General features: G+C 43.2%; 1 protein-coding gene across 1 annotated transcript in view; it reads right to left on the bottom strand.

Moving 5' to 3' along the window:
- The window catches only part of ANTXR1 (ANTXR cell adhesion molecule 1), a 107,622-nt gene that overhangs the window by 62,298 nt on the left and 21,691 nt on the right, over window positions 1-23,633 (bottom strand). The window contains exons 9-12 of the mRNA XM_009480171.2: window positions 18,119-18,179; window positions 14,005-14,103; window positions 3,307-3,376; window positions 2,938-3,016 (exon numbers count right to left, since the gene is read on the bottom strand). Coding sequence (XP_009478446.2) covers window positions 2,938-3,016; window positions 3,307-3,376; window positions 14,005-14,103; window positions 18,119-18,179 — 309 coding nt within the window. The remainder of the gene's footprint in view (window positions 1-2,937; window positions 3,017-3,306; window positions 3,377-14,004; window positions 14,104-18,118; window positions 18,180-23,633) is intronic.

Genomic DNA, 23,633 nt, shown 5'->3' with positions numbered 1-23,633 from the left:
TGTGACATTTCCTAAGGAGACAATTGCACAGAACACTTTCTGCCACGCATTCAGTATTTGAATATGAAGGCAGCATAGTCTGCAAAAAGCACTTTTAACTGGCAACCTCACAAGAATGACAGCACTGGGCAAGGCAAAAAAATCCCAGTATCCCATTTTCAGCAGCTGGCACTCAGTGTTAGAAAACACAATGTGAGCAAAGGAATACTAAGCGCCCTTCCCTCCTCGCTTCTGGCAATCGCAGAGTCAGGCCTTGCTGAGTTACAGCAGTAAAGCCATGATGCGCTTCTAGAAAAGGCCTATGCTTTGATCCCTTGTTTCTTTCCAAAAAGTGACCTAAGATGAAAAGTGTCTTCTTCCTTCTAGAGTTTTCACTGCTCAATAAAACTGCCATTTATTCATCTGCCTCGTTCCTAAGAGTCTTTAGATATTAAATAAAGGTTGGGACCTCTGTTAGCATAAAACAGCTTTGCCCTATCAACCTAAGAGAAAATGGCCCAATTTCCTTACCACAAAAACCTACACTAAAATTTTTGCCAGCTAGGTTGACAAAAAAAGCTCATTAGGTAGTTCAATGTCTAGGCTCTACCTCTCCTGATCTTCAGATACCTACATTCATAACTTAGGAGTCAAACTTTGGAGACTTTTCTGACTGTTCATATTTGGTCTTTACTTACTGGGAATGTAGCTGACTGCTTCAGCTGTGCTCTTAACTGAATTTTCTTCCCTGGATTACCTCCAGATAGTCCTTGAAAATGGGTAGGTCATAGGACAGGTATTGTTTATAGGGAAAACAGGATATTTGCAGATTATTTACATGTTGCATAGGAAGGTTTCGTTGTGGAGCTACATAAGAAAATAAAGAAATGGTAAAGCTTATCAGGCTGTCAAGCCACTTGCTCTGTTCCTTCTCCCATTAAATAGCCATTTCTGGAGAGCAATGAGATTGGGGTTCAAGGCATTTGCATCAAAGCAAGTGTGGGGCTGCCATGTTAAGTCACAATGGCTGATTACCACCTGGGAAGCTTTTTGAAGATGACATCCCAGACCTCTTTCCAAACCTGATCATTTCTGAAATACAGCACAGAGAGGAAACCCAAAGCATTGATTGCTAGTTTGCACACAGGAAAGAAAACCTTAGTTTTTTCCCTGCTTGTTACCATCACTTCATTCCACAGCTTTCTGACAGTCCCACGTCAGCTGCAGATTTTCAAACAGACCTAACTTTCAGGTCTGAAGTTAATTAAACAAGTCATTTGGTGCACATTTTGTATACGGGTATTTCCAGGACTGGAGCCCTTATAACCTTAATTAAAGAGAGGATTGTAGTCTCAGTAAACAGTTTCGTCTTTAAAAAGAACTTAAAAAAAACCCCACTACTACAAAGACAAAATGTCTGTTTACCCAGGAGAAACTTTCTTGGTTAGTGAAGACTGAGATATCATTTTCCAAGCAGCCACTGAATGCCACACATCTAGGTTTGGATGTAGGATCTGGATTGGAATTCTGGCTGCTTAGCTGTACTGCAAATCCAGTTTCGCAGTCTGGAGGCATCAGAGTAGTAGGCGCTGCTGTGAAGCATAGGCATTTTCAAAAGTTTCCTTACAGCTATTAAAATAATAGAAAAGGAACAGATATTTCATCTCACCTAACCTAGAAATAATAATTCTATCCCTGGAAGAAAGATATGAGGAAGGAATAATTTCTCTCTAACAATTCTTTCCCAGGTCTTGCCTCATATGAACAAAACATAGGAAAATATTCCTGTAATTTGCTGACAAGATGCAAATACATTTTTGCCAGTGAGCAAAGAGAACTCGACCCAAAAAATTAACTAATAAAATAAATTCCCTTCTTTTAAGGCATAAGGAAGTCTTTGTAAGTTTTGGAATATAACCCCTCACGTAAGCTCTGAAAACTGTCTCTCCATACAATCTTGTCCTTGTTGAACAAGTATTGAGATCAAGTGACACAAAAGGCTTTCCTCATCTCGTACATCAGCCTTTGTGGACCACAGAAGACTGCTGGTAATCCAATGTTATACAACTTAGCCTTTCATTTATTCTGTACGGAAACACAATGTGCCTTTACCGGATAGGGAGAAAAGCAGGCTGTGGACAGATTTTTCAAGTCTTTCTGGCAAGAATACTCTGGCTTCCCAAAAAATAGTTTAAGTCAGTACCCGGGAGAAGTAAAGCAGTGCCTCAACCATTCCATGCACAGAAGATAGGTCTTCAAACAGATGAACAAAGCTGAATACGCTGAAGCATGAAGGACTGCTCTGAACTCAGAGTGAATTCCTCCACTACCTCCTTTAGCGCAAGTCACTTCATGCTCTATTCCCAGCAGCTATGTCTTAGCAGAAGCAGCATCTTCAGCAATACCATGAATTATAAGTGGTTTCATCGTCCTTTGCCTGATTCCACCAGAGACCGAGTGCAGCAATTCACTACTGGCAACGAAGGGTGCTGGCCATAAGCCAGCTGCTTCAGTGGAAAAAACCCCACATTTTCTTGGCAGCCATACTGGTTTCCAGACAAAGGGTGTGATCACAACCGCCATATGCCTTTCACAATGAGCAGCACCATTGCTGTAGAGGAAACAGACTAGCGAACAAAGCCAGCAGACTTGCGCCGGACAAGCAGGCAGAGACACCTCCACACCACTGCCTGCTAGTCCCGTTCCAGTCTGCAGCCCACAGCAGATACAGTGTCCGAGGTGTTTACTGAAGACTCGAGAGCTTTGCCACATTATGGCATACACGATACACAAAATGTTATATTACCACACTCACAAACTCACCTTTAAAAGCAGGAAACGGGTCCTTCACGCACCAGGCTTACTCAACTTGGAAGCCCTAATACTGGTGTAACAAACATCTGTGGTTAAGTACCATCACCCTACTGAATCACTTTAGGCACGTGAATCAAAACTTACACAGTGTGTGCTGGAGATGATGACAGAGCTAGAGATGAAGCTCAGACCATCATTCATACTGACTTGGAGAGCTGCCTCCCTGAAAAAAAACCAAAGAAGCAAGTCAGGCCAGCTAGTCCACAATCCGCTACTAGGTAATATCCTCTGGAACCTGGGCTCCTGATGCAGAGAAAAGCCTTTTGTACAGGTTAATTCACCCTGCTGGTGCTCCCTCCCCTGTGCTCCAGTGTACAACTGCCAGTTAACCAAACAAGCACAGGAGACAATGTCAGAACGAGATGCACGTAAGAACAACAGAATATAGTGAGATGATGCAGACTCATTTTCCCACAGGCAAAGTAAATATTTGAGTACAGAGAAAAAACATACATGCCAACTTCTCGTAGCACAGGTGCTGGGCAGAGTAAGTAGGTATCTTCCACAACAAAAGGCTTCTCATCTGGAAAAAAAGAAATACTGGGATTTATTATCTGGTCAGCAAGACAGGCCTTAAAGACCAAGCTTAAATAATGTTTTTCCTCGCTCTTGATACATAAACAAGATCAAACACTGTATGAGGGATAAAAAGCTACTGCACAGCAGTTGTTCCAAGGTAACTGTAGGCATGCTTTCAGCCCATGGAGTTACAGAGTAAATACAAGGTAACAGCAGATACCCTGCACCTCAGGAAAAAAAAGAAAAAATTAACACCTTGCATTTACCACCCCCAAGAATGATGGGGAAATGTGGCAGCTGACCCTCCTCCCTCATTTCTTTGCAGAGCCCTCGTGAAAACTGTCTTGTTGTCAGGCTGCCACAGCTCTGTCATTCTCACTGTGAAACACCGTTCCACAAAGCCCTTTGTGCCATTGCTCCTACGAAAGGGCTGAGGACTACCTGCCCCTGCAGAGCCAAATGCCTCAGGGCAATCGGAAGCCCTGCGCCGCCTGTCACCCACACCTTGTACGCAGCACCCTCACCATTCCTACAGCTGCTCCATGCTGTTGAAATTTATCATGCCACATATCCAAGCCACAACAAAACTGAAGATACAAAGCTTTTTGAGTGGTCAGAGTAACTTATCACAGCCATGCTGTACAGGAGACCAGATGGAGTTGCAACAGATTACATGTAATTGAAAATAGCTGGGTTAAGAAAATTGTACATTATGGAAAATTTTGCACTTCAAGGCAGACTCGTCTGAATCTAAATTAAACCTTCCAACCTAAATTATACTATGGTTTTAAAAGTGCAGTGAGAAAAATTATCAATAGGCAATTGCCTGGGAAACATGAACATCAGCAAATACTCTTTTGTAAACTTAAATCAGAACTTTATACCGCCTCTCTGGTGACCAGAGATATGGGGATCCCAAGGAACTTCCCAGCCCATTTGCCAGCTGACTAGAGATTGGGCAGGTTGGCAGAAAACCAGGCAGATGGGCTGGATGGTTTTTGGACCGGAAACCACACATTCCCGCAGAAGGGGTTGATTCTGCTGAATCAGCATTTTCCAGAAGCACATCACTGCATCAGAACGCTTTCTACCAGCTGTACTTGTAACCATCTCTGGCCTTCGACAGAGATGCTTACAGACCTGAAATGAGCTGTTACCAACCAATTATTACCAGCTTCCTAAAATTTTCCAGTTAGAATTTTCATTTTGTTTGAAAGCCCCTCCTCTTCTGATAGATTCCTTCCCCTTCTCCTCTCAAATCTCAAGGTTTCAAATCTCACCTTCAGTCCAAATCTTGAATCTTATGTCTGTATACTGCAGGGTGGAAGAGACCTTCATTCTGTGGCACCACGTTGAAACGGGAGTACAATTCATCACCACCTTGCTTTGCTATTTGAAATACAGACAGCAAACCTGTGGTCTCTAAATATCTAAAGTCTCTTCACAACTGCATAGTGCGCTTAACTTCCCAGGGTACACGTAAGACTGGCAATGTGGAAGCAAGGTTACAGTGTTCAGTGCATTGCTGACAGAAAGAGGGAATGGGAAGGAGCAAGGATGAAAGTTTAACCAAATCGTTTAGCAATCTAATGAAGAGCTGAGCTATTCTGACTGGTCTTCTGTTTTTGAGGAAACTTGTGCAAGTTACAGTTCCATTTAAAGTGCCAGTGGAAAGAGGAAAAGCCATGAAGAGACACAAGCCAAAGAGAATGTGGCAACCTTCTCTAAAGTAATTTCTGCATCAGCTGTGAGTCTTGTTCGTTCTTCACTTGGCTGCCGAGATAGATTTGTTCACATGGATGGTATCTAATAATGATCAGGGCAACAGCAGCAGAGCACTATTGATCCTGGCCCCATTCTCAGCCGTTAGCTCAGCAGAGTTCACTCAGAAGCAGGGTCACGCAGAACATTTTACGGGAGTGGATGAGGCATAAAGATAAAAGATACGGACTGCAAGAGCTTGTCACCTCATGCAGAAGCAAGACTCACCAAGTCAAGCATTCTTTCTCAGGCATTCCTAAAAGAGAGGTTTCCACTGAATACAAAATTTTAGAAAGCAGTAATATTGCTCTAGTAATTCCTATCACACATTATAATCCCTATTTCATACCAGCATATTTCTTTGCTTTGGCAGCAATATAAAAGATTATTTCCTCAGGCAGGTTAGGAAATGTTTATTTTTTATGCTCCATTAAAAAACATGAAATGGTAATGAAAAGTTGTAGCCTTCTCTGAAGTTTTTCTTACGTTTCCAGCTTCCAGGAAATCCCATGCCTACATGTACACACTTGAATTTTCGGGTTACCCATAGCAGTTATTTTGTTAAGGACTATTTGACACAGGCAAACAGCTAAAAGTGAAGCATTTTAGCCAGCCACATGGTTTTCACAGACAGGCTTCATTTCTGCATCGTGGCTCACCTACTGAGAGCAGTCTTCAATTCAAGCTCCTGTGACCTCTTTAGATCCCTGCTCCTGCTGTTGGCCTGGAAAGCACCGTATTATCGCTGTTTTCCCACAGCCTCAGTGCAAGAACACATACGAACATTTCCACTGTGCTAAACATTAGGAGCAGATGTTTTCAGCACCGAGTTTTCCTTTGCTAGCCCCATACTATCTAGAAGATTACTTCCTTATTAAAACAGAGGCAGATAGACAACAGGCATTTAAAGCATGCAGTGTAGTGATACAATGCACATCCCTCACTTCCGATCGCCTACAGCACAGGCACTGGATTTATGGTGAGCTTGCATCATATACAGGCACTCAGTTTTGCAATGGAGTTACCGAATCAAACTAGCAGCATTTCCCACTTTCCACAAGCAAGGAAGATGCATGGTGGTGGTGAATCTGGCCCTACGGTTCTGTTCTCACCCTGATTTATGAAGATATCATTAACTCCCATAAATTTATGGCATTGTCCCAGCGCACACATGCCAGGAAAATGAAGACCAATGTCTTGTTTTCTCCTTTGCTAACGCTGGCAGCAAAAGCCAAAGCATTCTCCATGCCAGCATTCACTAAAACAAAAGCTGGCTTAATTTTGCAAGGCCTTTTACTTAGATCTCATTAGCTTTTTTTTGTTTCTCTTTCTCTCCCTTCCCACCCCCACCTTGCATTAAAGTCTATGCCTCTCTAGAAAGTTTATCAGACTCAGAGTCCCAAGCAGGGACTCATGGCTGGCCAGGCTGGCTACAGGGAGATATTATTTTGTTTGGAGAATGTTTGTGTTTCACCACAAAAATGAGTGACTATTTTCTTTTGCTCTAAACAAAAGAGGATCCATTTGGTTTGCATAACTCTGGCCATCTGACTCCTTCCTGGAAAACTTACATAGGGAAACCAAACAAAACAACACTTCTCATCCGCTATTGCATCTCTATCTGCAGGATGCATTTGAAAGAACGCCGCTTTCCTCGTCTGCTACAGAAAAAACTTGCTATATTCCTGTGCAGTAAGAGAAGGGCCTGAACGCTCCCAAACTCTAGATCTCGTGCCAAAAATCTGAATTTTGTGGTTTGGACTCCTCTCAGCTGACAACACTAGTAGAAGAGCTGTGGAAGGCAGGGGGTGGAGTGCTCGACTCGATGTCGCTGACTATGCTGCCCAGGAAATGATTTCTGTTCTCAGCTCGGCCGCTAGCCGGCCGTGTAACCATGAAGAAATCACTTTGCCTCCTTTGCCAATTTTATAGAAAGGACACCCAGGCCCTGATCGCATCTCGGGCACCAATCAAGGGCAGAGCTTGGTCATCTTCAGGAAATATTGCAATGCCTCACTTTTGAGAAAGTCTGCCCACAGTAATGGGCACAATTTGCTCCTTACCTATGCACCTCTGATCACTCCATCAATCAAAATAAGGTTCTCTCTGTATAAAAACCCCACACAGGACACCGCACTCACAGGCAACTAAAACTAGTCAGTCCCAAGGCATAAGCCATTCAGAGCAGTGTGCAGAAATGGAGAAGGGTCAAACACCTCACAAACACACATCTGTTTTCTGTGGATGCCCTTTCAACAAGGTACTTTCTACTGCTCAAATTCCTATAATTCGCTACCCAGCATTCCTACACCTTTTAACAACTATCTGCAGCCTGTAAAATCTATTATTCCCAGCATTAGTGAATAGTTTCTTTTGCCATTAGCAGGGTGTAACCTTCTGGCAAGCCAAGACTTGGAGTACTTCCCAACCATAATAATAAAAGCCTCAATATATATGCATGATGTTTTAACACACAAGAGCAAACCTCAATAAAAGAGGTACAAAAACCCAAAGAAGGTGACCAAGACAGATTGTGGTACTTTCTTTTAGCCGTATAACCAAGATAAAATTAGCAGCCTTTTCTTTGGTTAATGGTTCATCCAAGAACCAGCTGGCATACTGAAAACAGACTGCAAAGATCCCTTACAGAAGGGTTTAAGAAAGCACAACATTTTCAAATTGCCACCGCAATATCGCAAGTGCTGATTGCTGGACTCGCAATATCAGCAATATTTTAGTCCAGAAAAGGCTGCAAAAGCTGTTAGCCAAACTTCCCATATATCACAGACTAACAATTTCCTTCTGTTATCCCTGTATTTATGATTTGTGTTCAACTAACGCACGCCTCAGAAAACGCTTTGACCTAGTCTTCTGTTACTACAGGAGAGAAGACTGGGCTCTTAGACCAGTACAGCCAGCTGGGGGTGGGAGCCTGGCTGCTCTCACATAACGCTCCCTCGGGATCACCTGCGCTGCGGCAGCTCTTCTCCTCCATACCTCAGCCCACTCGAGGCGGGTAGCCCTGAGCCATCGCGAGCCTGAGCACTTCCATTGTCCCTTTGTCACCTCAGATGAGACAAAATACCTCCACAATTCTCTGCACCGCCTACCAAAGCACAATCTCTCTTCATCCTGGCTGACGACTCCTCTTATGCCACTCCTTGTGACAACTCTGCAAGCAAAGTTTTCATTTCAGACCCGTTTTGTGGGGAGATAGGAATGTAGAAAGACACTGGAACACTCTCTGAGCTAGAGAAACTGCCAGCAAGAAAGACCCATAAATAAGAAATGTTTTGTTAATGCTGTAATGAAAACCACATTGAGATCACACTGTAATTGCTCTGCTTTATGTAGGGACACATGAGCTTTGAATACCAAAGCCATTCAGAGCAGAGTTAGGGGATGGGGGGAAGAAACAGATAAGCACAGAATAATGATATCACATTCGTAACAATGTCTAGATGGAGAGAAGGGATCTGGAAGGAATCACTTTTTCTCTGATGGGTTCATCTGCTGTGATGAACAGAACAATTCTGTTCAACAAGCACACATAGCTTCAAGACTACTAACAGAACTTGGCGAAGCACCACGCTATTAATTTGCTCATGCTCACAACTGGCAGCTCAGGAGAGCAGCACATGCTGCAGTACAACAGGGTCGCTCCCAGGCAGGAGTCTTGGTCCAGCACTGCAACAGCTCCCCTCCAACCTCAGAGCTGTTCACCATAAGCTCCATCACGCTCATGGCGTATATGTACTAATGTCACCGTGAGAGGCCATCTTGGTCCCCCAGCAGCACACAGTATAAAGAAATGAGCTTGGTAAAGCACTCCACATTGCACAGAGATTCTCCTCACTCAGCCCAAGTTTCCTGACTGCTCTGTGCTTGTTGTCCACACTTGGCCTGGACAGCTGCAGAGAAGTGTACTTTAGGTAAACACACAGGAATCCTGTTTTAAAAGTTCCTACACTGCAATTTGTTGGAGAATAGGAGAGCATCTGAGGGAAGCGTGACTGTTTCTCCTGCTTTCATATTCTTTGTCAAGCAATGACTTGGGCCACCCTTCAAAATAGGATGCCGAGCTCACCTTGGTGTATGTTTTTGCCCAGGAAAAATTAGAGGTATACGTTGTGTCCTTCATAAAGGTCACACTCCCAAAAACACCTAATGGAGTTTGTACAGTGATGCACATTCTGTGGTTCCACAGTAGAAAGAGGGAAAAGCTACTATAAGAAAACAAAAGAAAAAGATTCAGTGGAGGGTTAAAGTGACATGATCAAGTGGGGAAATTGGAGACTAGAGAGTGGAACTGCAAAGCAAAACGTTCCTGTGCCAAGAGTGACCAACCAGGCTGTGAGAAAGTAAAGAAGATATCACAAGAAAAGTACTATGCTGCCAGGAAAAAGGAAAGATGGGGAAAATGGAGCAACCTGCTAGGCTTTAAAAACAGAAGACAATTTTCAGAAGGCATTTCTTGGGCAGTTTTGGGATACAGTTCCCTATACAGCTCACTCTCCACTGATACCTGGCAAAGTCCTGCTCCCACTGTCTCTGCCTCATTTTCCCTTGCTTCTGGTACTTGGTGCTGAAAAAAAAAAAAATCAGGCTAGTTTGTGCAAAGGATCAGTTTTGGCCAAGCATCCAGAGCATTCATTAGAATGCAAAAGATCTAGCCCCACCTCTGCTGTGGTGCATGCTGTTTCCTTACCAATCTTTCATCTCTCTATTCAGTTTTAAATTGCCTAGGACAGAGCTCTCCTCTATGCCCAGAACTATCTTTGCTGGATCCTGCACAGTCTGGGCAGACAAAGACATTTTAGCACCACAAAGCAGTCATAAGTCACTGCACTGTATAATTGCTTTTAACTCTGTGCAGTCTGAAACCAATTCTCCTAGGTCCTGCTGCTGGCAGAAAACACCCTGCTGTTGAACATGCATCTGATTACAGTGCTGCTCAGCCAAATATTCTTCATGGTTTCTACAGATGTTCCTTTTTTTTTTTACTCCATAGCTATGAACATTATGAGCTGATGCTCTCTTCACCTGCCACGTTTCTCTGCCAATAATCCCAATAAAAATCTATTAGCTCATGCCCTTAACCTCAGCAAGTCCTAGCTGTGCTGGTCTACATCTTATCCGGGATAATTTAAGGTTTCAGGAATTGTTGGCTTAGTGTTGTCTTTAAAAATACCTCCCTCTGTGATACAATCAGAGGCTGAGAGGTTTCAAGCAAACAAAACCAGCTGAGCTACCCAGTCTCCATAAGGTTTCCATAAAATCCTCATTTGGTTAACTCTTACATTAAGCTGTTTGCAGCTAAGTGCCACAAAGGCACACTGAGAACGCAGGCTGGAGCTGCAGGCTCCCGCAAAGTGAAACACTGAGATATTCTCACACAGAGCAACTTAAACTTAACAGAGCTGTGCTAGTTCCAACCAGGAGAGACTTGGGTTTGAGAATGTTGATGAGCAACTGTTGAGTTCCCTCAAACAGGGAATGGTTTGAACTCAGAAACTGAGTTTGTACCCTCTTGCTTCCAGGTCACTGCATCAAACAATCCAGTGCTGTGCAAAATGAACTGAGAAGGCTTGGTGCAGTGCCAAGGAGAATGAGCTCACTTTTCACCTGTGCATCAATTCAGGACACAACGAACACATCAGGTCAGAAGGCGGGGAACATATTTGGCCCTTTTCCTCATTTTCCACAGTCATTTTGTGGACACAGGAAGACACCTTCAAACAAAAAAAGCCCATCAGTTGCACTATAAGCTGATCGTTCCTGAAAGGTACTACAAAATTATAATGACAGACACCATAAATTACTCAGCTAGACAAGCAGTCAGCACACAAAAAGAGGAAGGAGTCTTCCTCCTCACTCCACCAGGTCACAGTGTTTGGGAGTGAGGTAACCGTCGCAAACAGTTCCTCCCATTGGCAACACTGGATGTTTTTCTGTCTCCATAGACAGGACACACTGAATAGTGGAAAGCTGATGGATGACATTCTTAGCTCTGTGAAGACTTTAGGATGTTTCCAGGAATGAATGCCTTGCTCCAGAGCCAGCCAGCTCTGGGAAGCTGAGCTGAGAAGCAATTGGGATGCAACGGCCGGCCACAGCTAGCATAGCCTCAGGTAACAGAGGTAACTTTCAAGCTACTGGCAAGTAGTGAACAAGTAGGCTTCTCTGGAGGAAAAAGTGGAACAGCAAATCAAGTGCTGAAAAGACTTTACGTAAGAGAGAAAAGAAGGCTGGCACTAATATCACTTCCCTACCTCACAAAGCTGGCAGCAACGGTAGCTACTTTTACCTTCCATTCAGGCTCAGTCCTGTCCTGGACTCACAATGCAAAGGGGGCCATAGGAAGGGCAACTGTTGGATGGATACGGAGGCAGAAATGAATGAAGAACAGGCAATCGAGAAAGAAGACTGGTACCAAATCTCTAGCTTCTAAAGAGGCCCCATAAACCAGCAGGAAGGGTAGCAGGCTGGGTGTCGGGACACCTGCATGCTTGTCTGCCATTAGCTCACTGGAGCAGCTACCTTCAGTACTGCAGCTTCAGTTCCCCTGTCTGTAAACCAGGGGTAGTAGAGTTTACTCATTTCATATACAGCTTTTTCTCTTCAAGATACAAATCTATTTTAAAGCTCCTAATAAAAAGTTCAAATGAAGCCCACAATCCAAGTTTTTCAGGCCTTCTGAACTCATGCTCAAAGACCTTTGTGCTGCAGCTCTTAAGAGCAATTTATAGAAGAAATGGAAAGCAATTTGGGGAAACAAGAATAATGATGTCCTTCCACCAAGAAAGGCCCAAACCTAGCTCTTATCCCTTCCCACACAGGTTGCAAATCTGGCCCCTGGTGGTCCTAAAACTGAAATGCTGCACACATTGACCCAGTCGGTCTTGCCTTAGAGATCATCAACAGCACAAATCTCTCAAAGGCATCCTGGTCTGAGGGATGTTCAGGACTTAAAACAAGGCCAGGCCAAGCTACAGCAGGGTGACATGGCCACTCCTAAATCTTGCAGCTTTCAGGGCTTCTGTCATGCTGAGTGGTGGTCTTTAACTCCTCTAACTTCCGTTATACACGTCCATGCATTTCTTAGCATAAAATACAACTGCTTGAAAAATCCTCCACTAACTTTTCTCCTGAACTAAAAGTAGCTCCTCCACAAAGTGGAAGTTTTCACCCAAATTATATGTTTGATATGCGATATTCACGTTCTAATTGAAAATAAAAGACAGCAGACATGCAAACTAAGAATGCTACAAACTGTCAGCTTCCAGCAACCAAACCCAAAAGCTTTTGGGTTTGCACCACATGGCTTCAGACTTTTGATGAAAAGAAAACTTGTAAATATTTGAACATCAATTTCATTTTTGTTGAAGAACTGCAGGAGACTTTATAATACATATGATGCAAACAAAACTTTGGATCTGAACTCTGGGGAGAACCCAAACATGGTTCAACACCTAAATGCAGCCATGATCCAGATTTAAGGAGTTCTGGCCACATGTCAGGTTTGGGTCCAATTTTATGGAGCTTAAAAGGAAAAGCACGCATCTGTGGCTGCCTCTGCTGTTCTTTTTTCAAAGCCACCTCTCACTGCTTTGCACATCTCCAGCACTTATCTCCGGGCTGCATGGAGATGCCTTCAGAACAGTTAATTCACCACATCCCCTGCACCACCCCAGTGCTTCTACTCAGATCCCTCTCCTTCCCTATTCCCCCCTCCAGTGCCATCTGCTCCTCCGTGGACACTTAGCCCTCCAGCTTCTGCTCTTCATGTCCTCAATGCTCACCATATCTGAATTAAGCAAACATGAACCACAGCCAGCCAAGCTTTCTGCTTAGTGACACAAGAGTTGGCAACTCCAGAACCTGCCTACTACGGAGGGGGCCAGCATAACAGTACAAAAGCCATGCAGGACAAGTTACATACACTCACTTGTCCAATAAACATACCTGTCCTGAATGCTGAGTGGCATTCCTCACAGGGCAAACAGCCTTAGCAAACCAATCCCCTGCTCCGAACAACAAATTACACAGATGCTCAAAGCACGAGCATGTCCAACATTGAGCCATTAGACTATCACATGTCTAATTCATAATAGACTAATTCATGCATTTATTTTATACGCAAAAGGGTCAGGACCACCTCCAAAACAATCAGGCAGCTTCTGAACAGATTCCATGTTAGAAACGATGAATGCTACTGTCAGTGGTGGTATTAGCTACGAATTATGCTTTCTGGTTTCCTATGTGGGTTTGCAGGCATGACAGATGAGAACAACAGGATCATTAGTTCTTCCAGCTAAATGGCTCTCAGTACACTTCACAAAAAGACCAGACACTCAGGGTCTAATTTGCTTCTATTACTTTGGTTCTTCTGCTTGGTGAACTCTGTAGAGGAAACATCTTTCCAAGCTGCATCCACAGAAGCACAGCAATGCTTTAGCCCCTGCTCCAATACAGCTTCCAACGATAGTGTTTATTTAAGCTGCATGACCAGGCCTGCTAAGTACCACAAAATATACATAAGGCTCACTACATACTTAACCCAGCAAGACACATATAGATACTCTTTACAGGCAAGTTTCTTGTCTTCTATATTTTGCCCCCTCCACTGCTCAAGCTTATCCGTTCACATACTTGCTGCCAGAGTTGCAGCATACAATACCACCAGCAATTTTCCTCTAAAAAAAAAAAATCTCTTCTGCATTCTGCAAATTTAATAGCTCCTCATCCCATAATTATTACCTTCACAGTCAACATATTGAAAGATCCAAAATGTTTTGCAAGCAAATGCCTGCCAGTGCAATGTTGGGAGAAAAGGAAAGAGGGGGGAAAAAAAAAATCAAAACAGCTTACTGAGAGTAACCGTGTCATTGATCCTGAAACTGCAGAGCACTCTGTCAACATTACGGGCATGTCGAAATCCATTTCCCCTCACGACAACCTGAAACGACTCTGTAGCAAAAGAGACAGTAGATTATTGATACATAGCGAGGCAAAGAATGGTCATTTAGACAAGGCACATACGTCCAAAGTTTTCACTTGAGATCTCTTGGGCTAAAATTTGCAGTTTAACAATTTTTAAACTTAAAAATTGTTAAAAACTGAACTTCCATTCTCTCCCTACCCAATTTCAACTTGAGATTTTAGAAACAGGAAATAATACACAACAGAAACATTTTAGCTGACCTGCAGTGAAACATTAAGCTTCAGAGACACTGAGCTTTCCCCTCCCCAGGTGGCCATTTTAAATAGCAAAAAGTTTTGGGTGAAGAAAAGCAAAAGTATCTTTCCATGGAAAGAAAAAAAATCTTCCAGTGACAGATAACTTGGAGAAGTTCAAGTGCTACTTTCTTAGGTAACTGCAAAAAATTGTATCAGTTGCCATGAGTTTTGTCACATCCTGGCCTACTAGCATGTACGATGACCACGCGTCCCTGGCTGGACTCATTTCCATACAATGACAGGGGATTTCATCAAGCGACCAGCTTTCGAGTCTCTGGACAAAGGCTACGACGTCAGAGTCTGCGGGCATTTCTCCAAGTCCACCTCTTTGCTATTAGCATCATAGAATCGTTTAGGTTGGAAAAGTCCTTTAAGATCATCCAGTCCAACCATTAACCTACACTCCAAGTCCACACTAAACCAATCAAGGGTAGACTATTCTTCCAGATCAGCCCTACAACATCACCGCAAGCTGCAGTGCAAGCAGAAAGCATCAAGGGCAGTCACCAACACCTGAGTGCTGAACTGAGCGGTCCTTTTTGGAACAAGCAGGGCTGAGCAATGAGATCATATCCTCACAAGTCTTTCAGACCGCTCTCTACCGTCCCTTGTTATTCCAACTACTTGAACCTAGTACTGGGAAAGCGTTACAGACTTCCTGCAGCCACCAGGATTAAGACTGCCTTGCAAGGAAAGCACCATTTTCAGACTTTCAGATTTTGAAACGGGGCCACAGTCCCAGAAAAGTTCTGGCAGTAGACATAGGAACTCAAACTCTGCAGATCCCCATGGCGAAGGAAACAGCCCCCACAATTCCTGTTACTATCTAGGAGAGGCACTCGTGTAATCCCCACTGATGTTTCAATGGTGAATGTGGTTTGAACACGAAATGTTTCACCGTCCAAGACAATGCAGGAGTAATCACAGTGCATCAGAAACACCACCCTGGTTTTAAAATTCCCAGGAGCAACAAGGAACCTAGTTTTTGCACATTCAAAGTTTTCACCTTGCACTTTACAGTCCCCATCTTCTTTCATCTCCCTTAAGGACTCACACACTGTACTTGTCAAAAAAAGCAGATTTGCTCTGGAATCTGGGCTCTCTTCCAGGTCCCACTCGTTTACAGCCAAGTTGCAAATCATCCCACCACATCTAGCCAGGGAAGCCGCCTCGCAGGCCCATTATGTGTTGTCCAAGAGCATTTGGGAAGAACGGGGGAGAAGAGCTCTGTTCTGGAGTGCGGGGGCTGATGAATACTTAAGAGAAATCACAGAAGTCTCAACTGCTGGGGAATGAGAGTTCAAGTATAGTCAAAGAACAGCATATCAATGATGTCAGATTAACCACGGGGATCCTGTCTTTGCTTGGGACTGCAATGAACAGATACAGTATGCACCCTGCATGTCTGTACTGATGCAAAACCAAATCATCAAGAAACTAGCATTTCAGAATGATGTGTTGCTGCTGAAATTCATTACTCAAGTGTCTGGGACCAGTCTGCAGTGCAAGAGCGGCCTCAGGTAACACGGAGACCTCATGTTCTCACCTTCCCCCCCCCAAAAAAAACCCCAAAACCCAGCACCACTCCTCAAGGACACGCACAGAAACAAGAAAACACAAGGTATCAGAGCTACACCTACAAAATCTTTTTTTTAAAAAGACACTAACGCACATAACTTTCGTAGAATCATAGAATCGTCTAGGTTGGAAAAGACCTTTAAGACCATCCAGTCCAACCATTAACCTACACTACCAAATCCACACTAAACCAATCAAGGGTAGACCAGACTAAACCATATCCCGAAGTGCCACATCTACCCGTTTTTTGAACACTTCCAGGGATGGTGACTCCACCACCTCTCTGGGCAGCCTGTTCCAATGCTTGACTACCCTTTCCGTAAAGAAATTTTTCCTAATTTCCAGTCTAAACCTCCCCTGGCGCAGCTTGAGCCCATTTCCTCTCGTCCTATCCCTAGCTACTTGGGAGAAGAGACCAACACCCACAACATATTCATATCATATTCAACAGCACTTCCAATAGTCTCAAAGTCCTATAGTGATTAAATCAGCTGCAGTTCGAGAGCAACGGAATATTTGCCCAAACTTGGAGATGAGGCCTTGAACTGAGCATATAAATAACTGTTGGCATTTTTCAAGGTTAACATTGCTCCTCTTGTGAAGCACTGGCCAAATTCCACTGTGAATGGTCTTATAAAACCCATCTACATTTCCTCTCTGCCGGATACAGCTGTACATTACCCCTGCATTCTCATCAAGACACAATGAATGGGAGCAGTAAGATGTACAAGCAACTGACAAGCATATTAGGAAGCGTTAAAGATGGTTATAAATGGTGGTTATAAGTCACCTTCTGGCTTATGACATTACATAAGCATCACTGTTTATCACTTATACAAGTATGTAACTATATTTAAAAAAAAAAATCTGTAAGCGTGTTAAGTGGGTCTGAATGTTCATACAATTTATTTTCCTTTCCCAAGGATTTATGGAACATCGCTGCACTATATCAGAGACTGTCATGACAACAATCATCTACCATGCTCAGGTAGACAGAGCCCTGTTTTGGAGCCTTTTTTAACAAAGGATCTATTTAAATGGCCAGCCAAAATGAGAAATAGATGAGTAAGTACTAGAATTCATGTCAATTATGCCATCCTGGCTTCAAATAACAGAGCTACTGTAGTGGCATGCGTGGAATGCAAAACTGATGCCTGGTACTTATTGGGCATTTAGCCTGGTGTCTTGCATCTGCTAGGAAAATATGACTACCTATACATGTTTAGGTATACAGGCAGTTGCTCCAGGAACAGGAGATACAGGAAGGATGATTAAAGCAGCTGCTTTGGAAGTGAAAACAAAGAAGTAATGACAATTGGCTTTCTTATCTGGACTACTGATTCGATAAAAAAGAAGATGCAGAACTTGTCAGGGACTCATCCTTCTTTACAAACCTCAGCTCTGCTCCCAACCTCTCTACTTAATGAGTTGCTACACATTCAACAGTTAGGATACACTTCATAAAATGTGAAGAATTCACAAGAAGCAGATGGAAGAGGCTAAAATGGTTCTCAAGCTTTCTACGAAAAAGGCTGGGTTCTGCTGCATGCAGAAACACTTGCCAGGACTTAAAAGCCACAGTATACTTAGCACAATCGTATTAGAACAAGCACACAAAGAAGGGGCAGTACGATTCACACAAGTCAGCTGAATGATGGTTAAATTCTAGTCCTCTCGGTCACCGTATCAACCCTAAACGCCTAACAAATGTTCAAAAAATATTAGAAGCCTTTAGATCAAAGTGTGCTCATTAGACTTTCTTGCTAGTTTCTTAAGAAGCACTTCCCTCAACAATCGTCTGAGATGATGGATTTGCAAGACTCTAAACTTAATCAAAGTCTTATTTTCTGATTTGGTTTGTAATTTGCAGCATATCTACTTCAAGTTTGGCACGGTCTGAGTAAAACAGACCAGCCTGACTCAAAAACAGTTAGGCAAAACTGTCAAATTCAAGCCTATTCTGTAAGAAAATCCCATTTGACATCATTTGGTAGAAATGTGAATGGGAAATGTGCAAGCTACTGTAAGATAAAAAAAAAAATTCACCAAAAAATCAAAAGATTTTGCTCCAGTTAATTAGTTCCTTTTGCACTCTGCAGCAAATAGAGATGGACAGGAAGATGTATTTGAGGCAATGTGAACAACTAGAGGCTCAATTTATACTTACCCCCTGCACATATACTGGAAGGCTCTGCTGCCAGAATTTCTATACAGGATTTCTTCAAAATCTGAAAGACAGAAAAAAATGTCATGAAGTATCTCAGACTTGTTTCTATAGAAACACAAATCTGAAAGCGTGACAGAGAGAGTGCACTTCGTTCTCACGCAAATGCTTAACATTGCGCTTTGCGTTCATGTCACAATTACGCCATCTTAGCGTTTCACTTTAAACCAGCCACACCGGTGGCATTGCTCTTCCACAGCAAGCTATTGCTATGGAGGAAGGCAAGGTGTGCCGATGCTCTCCAGCATGTCAGCACAAGCTTGCCTTTGTCCGTGGTACAAGTTATTGTGCAGACTACAATATGTAACAACTAAGGTGCACTCTGAAGGGTTAGCAAGGCAATGTCATTGCTCTGCCTTTGCAGCCACACCTCCCTCCCCAAAATTATTCTGGAGCCCAAAACTCCAAATCAAACGTCACGAGTTTAAGCTAGGCTGTTTACCTTTGCATTAAAACATCCTAGGAATATCTATACAGCCACTTCTCAAGTCTCAGTACAGGGGTTCAAACTTCTTAAGTTTGTAATCCGATCTATGAGAGCATGCCTGAGTGCATCCTCAAAGTTGCACTGTGATTTCAAATCGAGATGTACGGACGATTGCTTTTACTTGAACCAAACTTAAATTAAGCAGTATGTCTTCATAAGAGTTAGCGCTGCCTTTAACCACTTTATGTGTAGACAGTGATTTACACAAATACTTCAGCATCAGGCTTGGCAGACTGCTTGCAAGGCACGAGGAGCATGCTAGAGTTGGATACTGTGCCATACGGTGCTAAAATTGCGCAAGCTGTTATTTGCATGCAGCAGCCCTTCCCCTGCTCTGAAGACCAACTCAAATTCTTCACTGCACACAGTCAGCAAACTTGTGACAGTGTCCGTAAGCCCCTGTGAGAATGGCAGCAGCGACTGAGAGCTGTGGGTGTTGAGCGCTGGGCTGAGCAGCCCCCAGACGAGGTAATACTGATCAAAATTTAGGTCAGCTCCAAGAGGCAAGTAAATGTCAGCCAAGCATCATGACTCAAATCCAACATGAAAATTATTTTCCCAACTTTAAATTGAAACATCTGTAAGGAAAGAACAGCAACCAATACAATAAATTCTGTATGAAAAAGACAATCTGTTTTTTCTCAAAAATCATGGCGCTCTGCCTCAAATACCTAATTGCAAAAGGTACAGATATGAGCAATGATTTCTTTTTTTAAAACTTTTTTAAAAAGTTTGAGTTACTTAGGAGCAGGGCTGATAGAGAGTGAAAGAGTACCAAGGGACTGAAGGAACCAGGACCGTCTGAGCTGCTGGCAGCCTGACAAGTGAGGAGAAAGAAGATTTGCAGGAACAAGGTTATACAGGAACTGTCAAGTGGAAAAAAAGAGAAAGTCAACAGTTGAGAACTGAACCGAAAAAGCACTAGAAGAATTTGAAAGGCAGAATAAGGAAAATACACAAAAAATAAAGAGGACTGTAAGAACACTTTTCCAAAGTATCCATCTGCAGCTATCCATCCATCATCTCCTGTCAGTCCTCTACTACCCACCCCTTACTCATTCCAGGTTCTACTTCTCTGAAGATACAGCATTTTTCTCCCAAAGTGACTGCCAGGGCTAATAAGCACAACTAAGAGTTGAAGTTTTTCCAAGTATTCTTCCTCTCCACTGAAAAATGTCTCCTTTAAAAAGAGATTGTTTTCACATTTTTCCAAATCACCCCTTAGATTCTCTTCCCCTCACCCTCAGCATCCCCAGAAGTTTGAATTTATATTTCTTCTCCTCATTGCCTTTCAGCAATGAAGTGAAAGAGAAGCGGGCAAATGAGTTGGAGAACAAATGCATGAAAAATACAATCAACACTTTCATTTAAAAAAAAAAAATCAAGTAAAACCTCACATGATTAAGTCTGAAATTCATGACTTCTATTCAGTCATTTGCAAACATTCATGCTGTCAGCCAACTCAGATGGGGGGTGGAATAGCAGGTGTCTCAATTAGATGATGCAGAGCTCCCAGTCCAGTCCAATCCATTTACGTGGCTATAAAAAGCTGGCCTTAATGGCTTTTTACAGTGCCAAGTGCAATATTTATTTTGATTTAGAATAATAATGTTTCCAATGCTCCAAGCACCCACCCACCCTAAGGTGAAAATCAGGCAGCAGTAACTATTGCAAAAGAATTCCTTTACGTCTCTTCCTCGTTATAAAAATACATTCAAAAAAGACTTCAGCATATTCATCATAGATTTCCTCAAATCTTCTGTTCTCTTATTTCCCGAGGCCCGCACAGCCTTGTGTGGGCTGTAGGTGCACTTCATTCGCTGCGGGCTGGCTCCCCAGGAAAGCAAAATAACATGCAAGAGTGGTGATGCAATCTCCCAGCTGAGTGCCTATGAGCGGCTCCAACAGCATACATGGGAGAACTGACTCCACATCCTCATTTTCATAGGGAGAACTACCACAGTTCTGGTTTACTTGGTAACTAACTGCAGGCCTCAAGGCAGCTTGCCTTGGCATCCATGCAGGAAAGTATTTGAAGCACGTGCTCGCTCTTGGTGAGGAAGCATCCCATTGTCTTTAGCAGCACACACTTAATGACCAAGCTCAGATTCCCAAATCAGTCTCCTGTTGTACTCTATGGGGCTCCAATTACGCTTCAGCTTCACACAGGCTCCTGGGAGGATCTCTTGTTAATATTTGTTGACATGCCAAATAAAAAATGCAACACATCCTTGCAACACATGCATAAAGCGTGGCTTTATTTGTCAGTTATCTCTATCAGGACAGAACTGAATTTAGCACTACCTGTGACTAATTAGCCTTCTGCCAGGCAACGCATTAAAGACCAAGAGCCAGGAGAGGCCCTGCAGGTCACCTGGGCCGTTTTAGGAACAAAGGCAAGAAGGGGAGTGAAATTCTGCAGCTGCTGGAAGCTTTCATTTGGTATTCTGGTCCACAAGCAGGCAGACAGATCACTTCACCACAGCAGCTGCATATTTCTTATTAATTTTTTTTCACCGAATTTGGGAATTCTAATTAGCAACCAGGATGCTGAAGTTTAATAGAAGGCCTAATCAGTGCTAGGGCGAATGACCCACAGTCTGAGGCTAGGTACTCATTATCAAGCTCTGTTGAATTACTAAGTCAGTCTGTTGCCAATTACAAAACAGTGATTTACTTACAAAGTGTTTCCTGTCCAATAATACCTGCATGAGCTAAGTAAAATAAGTCCTTTTTAAAGATGCATTTGGGGGGAAGAAACAAGTAGAAAGCGTGATTATATACCACTAAAAGTAACGAGAAACACTATATAGTTGAGACTGGGGGTTCACATCCTCTGGTTTAGGTGGATAAGCTAGCTACCCAAGCCAAGAGGCTTTAGTTGTTGACTTTCTCTTTGGCCTATGCAGAAAGCCTGGCTCTGACAAAAGACAGATTCAGAATATCTATGTAAAGCTCCTGCTCTGAATTGCCCTCTGGAGATCCCACTCTTCCTTACTGACTGCAGAAGTTTAAAGAGCCCAGCTTGCTGACCCTGGGCAGTGTGCACGCAAAGCTCAGGCTACATGTTAGCAGTAAGGCAGACAGTTGACTTTTTTGTGTACATTACAGATTTTGCACGTACAGGACGTGTCTTGCAAAAGAAGTAACTTTCATCTCTCTCCCCCATTCATGGAGTCTCAGTCCCTCTCCCTGCACCAGGGAATATACAGTTTATCTATTTGCACGTAAAGTTTGAACTAGCTCAGGATGAGTACATAAAAGCATCGCCACATTTCTCATATTTTGTCTATGAGACACTCACATCCAAGTTCTCACAAAAGTTACCACGCCACACATACCCAGCACTGCAGCTTGTGTAACAGAAGTATTCAGAGTACATTTCCAAAATTTCTTGAGCTGAAGGAGTACCTTGAACTGCCATATCAATTCTAAGAGCTGAGGCAAGACCTGAAAAATACTGAGGGTAGGTGGACGCCATTGCAAGATGATCCAAAAGGAATACATAGGAAATTAAACTTAAAAGGATGAATAGGAGACAGCCCCACACACTAGTTCATACTACTTCATTTCTTACACATCACAACTGCTTAATGAGGCCTCCTGCAGCTCACTCAGAGAATCCTTTCTAACGGACCCGCGATTACAGCTCTATTTGAGCTAAGCTGGGAGCTAGTGCCACTGTTTAACACATGGCAAGGATCAGGGAGTATTCTTGTTGCAAGCGACTGCTCTTTCAGTCAGTTTCTGTTGAAGGCTCAGAGCAAAGCAGTGACAGGATCCCATCCTGACTTTCATGTTGCTTCGTGTTCCCTTGCCTCCAGCACTCCTACCAAAGACATACTGAGCAGCAGATGAAGTTGAGTTTCAGGTTTTCCTTCCAAGACTTGCTCTATTTGCTTTAAATTGACAGGTTATGATCTGCAGAAATTTTTCACAGCAAAGAAAAATTTAATAAATTACTTCAGTTCCTTCCATTGGTTTCCCAGCTGATAGCAATCAGATGCCTGTTTCTGTACCACATTCTTCCCTCCTAACAAACTCAAAATCCCCATTAAACATGAGGGAAGCTGAAGTTTTAGCAGTGGCTTTTTCACAACAAGGGAGAAAAAGCAATTGGTTTGCTTAATAAAAAGAGGTCACAGTGGAACTCACAGGAGAGAAAGGACCAAGACCTACAGTGCACTGAATACCTTCAGCTCCCACTTTAAGAATCACGTTTTTAAGCACGACTTCAGCATGGGACTGTATTTTCAGCTCATTTAAGCACAGCCTCCAGGGCACAGCCTGAATAGCTTGGCGGTGCTTAGTGGGAGACAGTCCTCCTCTGAAAGTACCGAGCAGATCTCCCTGCAGCTGCTAACTTAAAACTTGCTGGCTCCCACAGAAAAGGGAGGGCAGGTGTACTGAAACACTTGCAGCCCCACCACCCTGAACATCTTTGCTCAGCAGATGTAGAGGCCCAGCAGAGGCCAGCCTCAAGCTCCACCACTCCCAGCTCCTACCCTCTTCCTCATTCCAGAGGGACTTTTAAGTCCACCGCCTCTGCACACACTGAGGGTTGAAAAAGATCTGCTCCTCAGGACAAGGGGAGGAGGGAAGAGTCAGGCCGCCTCAGCAGGGCAGTTCACACCAAATCACTGCAGACCAGAACAAATCCAGGGCTTCACATCTCTAGAGCGATTTCAAACACTAATCTCTCCCAGGCTCATCATTTTATCTTTCCTTCCCTGTTACATCAACCAGCAGCTAATAGCCTAACCAATCCCCTCTACACATGTCTGAGCATCATTGCTGTACCAACTCTTAGACAGGAATCAAAAAAAGCTTCCAAATCTCACGGCTGTTTCAACATTAAAATGCTTTCCTGTGAACACAAATGCTTTGTTTCTTTGCAGACAGAGGCGCCTTGCAAGGACAAGAAAAGAAGGAATGAGGGAGCTTATTTTCCAGCTAGAACAGGAATCTACA

Source organism: Pelecanus crispus, chromosome 21, assembly GCF_030463565.1.
Source record: "Pelecanus crispus isolate bPelCri1 chromosome 21, bPelCri1.pri, whole genome shotgun sequence".
Lineage (NCBI taxonomy): Eukaryota > Metazoa > Chordata > Aves > Pelecaniformes > Pelecanidae > Pelecanus > Pelecanus crispus.
This window is presented reverse-complemented; position numbering and strand designations above follow the sequence as displayed.